At 65.7% G+C, this 4477-nt stretch overlaps 1 protein-coding gene across 1 annotated transcript; it reads right to left on the bottom strand.

The window, feature by feature from the left end:
- Positions 1–3763: 3763 nt before the first annotated feature.
- MNEG_13299 (hypothetical protein) lies at positions 3764–4274 on the bottom strand (the record flags this gene model as incomplete). The annotated part of the gene is made up of 1 exon (XM_014038229.1): positions 3764–4274. A coding segment is annotated over one exon (511 nt), but the record flags the coding sequence as incomplete, so codon positions are not given.
- Between the last annotated feature and the right edge of the window lie 203 nt (positions 4275–4477).

Raw genomic sequence — 4477 nt, 5'->3', positions numbered from 1 at the left:
CCCACGCCCCCCCCCCCTGCGCCCGTTCAAGCCGCGAGCCATATGGGTTGCGGCAGTCCTTTCCCCTGTGCGCTACCTGCCAGCGCAATCTGGTTTCATTTGCAGGATCGCAAGTGACATGATGGGGCGCCGCGCGCGCCCGCGACGCGGCGTGCTTCAATGCATGGGGAGGGGCATGCTTCAATGCAACGGGTGGCGCCGCGCCCGCCGCGGGCCGCGCCAGCTCGGGCACAGCGGTCGTGACTCCGCTCACCCTGCTGCACAGAAGCGCGTGCGGCCGCGTCTCCTCGACCCTCAGATCCGTAGCGCCCGCCCGAAGGCGGCAGCCTGTCGCGCCCGCGCCGCGACCCCCGGCCTGCTCTGCCCAGCAAGGCTGCCCCGGTTGCTCTCTGCGCCGCGGCGCGCCAACAAACGAACGAGGCTGGCCCGCGGCTCTTCGCCAAACTACGTGCACCCGAGGTGCCGCCATGCCCGGCTATCAAGGCAATAACGCCGGCGCTGGCCCCGCGCCGCATGCCACTGCCCTGGCAGGCAGTGGGCGGCGGCCTGGCCCGCCTTCGGCGCTGCACTTCAACGGCGGCCTCGGCGCCTGCTGCAAGCTCGCCTTGCCCGGGCTGCCAGCTTGCTGATTAGAGCCGCCCTCCTTCCTTTTTGATAGGTGCATCTGCGAGGGACACTGCGGGTGACACACTGCGGGTGACACACTGTGGGCGTCCCTGCGTGCTTGCGCGCGCTTTGTGAATAAGGGAGCCGCGCGTCGCGCGAGCGCGCAGCCGGCGCGCGTGAGCGGCGATGAAACGGCACAGCCTCCCGGGCATTCGGGGTGTCGTGACGGCATTGCCCACCTGCTTCTATATCCGGATTTCCAATCGGCATGTTCGCTGCACGCATTTGTGCCCGTATCAGCGCCCGCCTGTTGGGGCGCACACAGCATTCACTACCCGTCATGGGCGGCCGCCCGCCGCTCGCACTCTGTAGATGCGTTCGCGTCATCCCCCTCCTCGCATTGCAGCAGCGTCCCCGGGCCCGTCACCCGCCACGACGCCGTTCGCCGGCGGGCCGCAGCGGGCCCGATGTGTACTACTGCGTCCCCTTACTAATCATTGTAGCCCTTGCCAACACTCTTGGCGCACTCTGCACACAGTTTTTGCGCCATCCCAAGCCTGACGGGCTGCACCGCTGCACTCGACTGGCCGAGGGCCTATCCCCTAAACCCACACATCCCAAGCTGCTCGCGCTCCGCCGCAGCCAGCGACAGCCCCCACGACACCCTTCAGTGCCACGGCCTCATATCCTCTTTCGAGCGCAGCGCCGCGGCCGCGCGGCCCGGCGCTGCTTGCACACCAGTTTGTTCCGGCGTCGGCGTAATGGCAGGCAAGCCTCGTAGGCGACAGGCGCACGCATTCAAGATCCCTCATGCGCAGACCCACCTCTCGTGCGTGCATCTGCCGCCTGTCCAGAGGATAGCAAGTTGGAGCCCCCTTTTCGTTCCTCAGGCCTGCCTGCTTTGCACCAGCACTGCCATTAGCATGGCCCCAAACCAGTCACTGGACCGCTGACGGCTGGATGAGGGCAGCTGCCACTTGTAGCAGCTACAACATCACGGCCCCCCTGCTTGGGTTACACCACCTCCCTCCACCCACCCGAGCCGCGCTGTATCACCACGCCCACACCCTTCCATTCCGTCGTTTTGGAGCGACCTGTGATCACTACTTCTCACGGCAATGGCTTTTCTCGGCAATCCCCTTGGCCACTGCGTGCACCGACGCCGGTTTGGCGATGGCTTTCCCTCTCAAACCCCCCGTGCCGCTTCCCAGCACACGCCGCCGCTCCTATCAAAATGTTGGCACGCGCACCCTCACTGCAGCAGGCGCGCCCCACTCCCTGAAACCTCCCCGCTCTGCGCGCTGCTGCAGAGCGCTCACAAGCCTTGTGCGGATACTGTCGTGGGCGCCTGTGATCGGCCAGCTGTTATCGTTTTGTACGCACAAGCCTGCTTCCTCCGCACGAATTCCGCGAGCGGCGCCGCCGCTGGTGCACGGCAGCTCGCAGAGGCGCGCCGCCACCTGTCGTCTGGCCCCGCCGGCCACTCGCATCTGTTTTCCGGTAGCGAACTCTTGTGAGGAGCATGGTCTACGCCCTCGTCTCGTTTTTGCATGTTGATTCAATGTGTCGTGAGGCAGGGCCTACGCATGACCACACTCGTGCTGCGCCGCCTTCACGGCCGGATGTGCTGAATCCGGGCGCGCCGCCGATCCCGTTTGCTGAATGACACCAAATTGTGCGTCTTGGCATTTGCAACTCGTTGCCTCCGTCGCGCTGGCCCGCACACCAGCTCTTGCAAGCCACATTTCGCTGCGCAGCCGAAATCCCACACCACGCAGGCGCCCAAGCGCTATGCATGCATGACTTGCGAGCCCCCGCTCTTGGGCCACGGGGTGGCGCCCGCGTGGCGCTCGTGCACCTTGGCTTTCTCCCTCACATGCTTTTGGCTCCTGATTAGGTTTTGATGTGCAAGACGCTTGAGACACACACACCACAAACCACAACACAGGCACGCAGTGGACGCATGCCCAGGCCACCTGGGTCAGCACCCTGTCACCGCTACCAACACCTGCTGTGGCGCACGCGGCCGCGCTCGCGGGCCGCGCGGCGCTGCTGCCCGTGCATGCGGCCGCCAAGGAAGGGCGATCACGGGCTGTATCAACAGTGCTGCACTCTATCAAACCACTGCATGTGCACACTGCTCAGACCTGCATGGCGCCAAGGTGATCTGTGTTTCCATCCGTTGCAAATCTGTTGAGGCGGCCCCATCCTCCGACAACCCCGCATCTGCGCCCGTGACTCGCGGCCGCGCCCCTGTCACCGACCCACCACGGATGGGAGCCGTCCTAAGCACACCCTTGCCCGGCCTGGTTCGCACGCCCAAACGGGCATTAGGCCCAATGGGCGGCGCTGCTTGTGGCGAGTGTTGCATGCTGGAAGCATACCCTGAGTCGCACGACACGAGATGGTTGCGCGGGCCTCATGTGATCCGCACAGTGTAAACTACCTGCTCCTCAGCTCCCCTCAGAACAAGCCCGCTTGGCTTTATCACTTTTCCAAATCACGCTGCTGTTCAACATGGGTGGCCAAAGGATTCTTTCAGCCAAAAAAGTAAGACAGGCGCAGCTGCGGATGTACAGATTCCAAGCTCGGGTTGAGGTTGAGGGCTGTCGATGACCACCATCCAGCACGGCTGTTGATGACCATCTCTGGGTTAAATTGGAGAGCTCACGGCTGGGCATCACGGATTAAGGCGCAGGGTTCAATCAAGGCTGGGGACAACCGATTCTGTCTCAGCCTTGAAAGGGAAGAGGCCTGCTGACGGTCTGTTGGCGCCTCTGCCGCTTATGCCGTCCCAACCGCGCACCCACCACCCCGTTGCCGTGTACAGTGCACCTCCAATGCAGCATATAATTATATGTTGCCAAGCTTGACTCCTGGGGAGCGAAAGCACACGGACATGTGATAGTTGCCTCCAGAAGGTACGGGAGCACTGCTGCTTGCCAGCACACGCCCTTACCCCGGTGCTCCTCTACTGCCATGCCCTGCCCTGCAGCGGGCAGCGCACACACCGGGCAGAAACGCGGTGGGTCGCCGGGATGGTGGCACGCACCGATGTACGCGATGACGACACCAGCAGACTTGCAGAGGTTTGAAGAGCGCAACAGCAGTGCGGCTGCAAACACACAACTCGCACAGCGGCGCGGCTGGCGCCGCGTCAGGCCGGCACCCGTGGTGACCGCATGCCCGCCCTCATCGGCCCCACGGCCCATCCGCCCTCCGCATCTGAGCCGGTGGCGCGCCCGCTCGCCCCCTGCGCCTGCCCGCCCCGCGGCGGCGGCGATGCTGAGGAGGCGTCCACCGCCGCCGCGGGCCCGGTGGCGCCGCCGGACGGCGGCGCCGGGCAGCCGCCCCTAGGGGGAGTCCCGGGGCTGCGGCTCCCCTGCAGCCACTCCTGACCTGGCCCAGTCCGGTCCACCCCCAAGGCGGCAGCAGCCTCCGCCCCGTGCTGCGGCCAGGCGCTCGCGCTGCCCACGTGCGGCCCGTGCGGCTCCCCAGGCCAGCCGCCGGCGTCGCCTGCAAATGCGCCACTCTCCCCAAACGTGCGTCGAGCTGCAAAGCTGCCGCCGCCGCCTCCGCCGCGGCCAAAGGTTTGGGTGCGGGTGACTGTTCTATAGGAGACGCTGGGGCTGCCGCCACTAGAGAAGCGGCTGTGGCTGGCCCGCAGCCTGCAGGCGAGTGGGCGGGCGGGCGGACAGGCGGGCGGGAGTGGGATTGACAGATGTGGCGTGTGGGGGCGTGGGCTTCAAGGTGGGCGGCGCGTGGGGGGGGGGCCCTGAGGAGGAAGGGCGGGCGATTCAGCAGGGGTGCTGCCACTGGCTTTGGTGCACACCAGATGACGGCCAGGCATCTGATCCAAATTTTAAACGCA

This window comes from Monoraphidium neglectum (genome assembly GCF_000611645.1).
Source record: "Monoraphidium neglectum strain SAG 48.87 unplaced genomic scaffold scaffold03742, whole genome shotgun sequence".
In the NCBI taxonomy this organism is placed as follows: domain Eukaryota; kingdom Viridiplantae; phylum Chlorophyta; class Chlorophyceae; order Sphaeropleales; family Selenastraceae; genus Monoraphidium; species Monoraphidium neglectum.
Note: the sequence above shows the minus strand (reverse complement) of the source record. Positions and strands in the feature narration are given on the sequence as shown.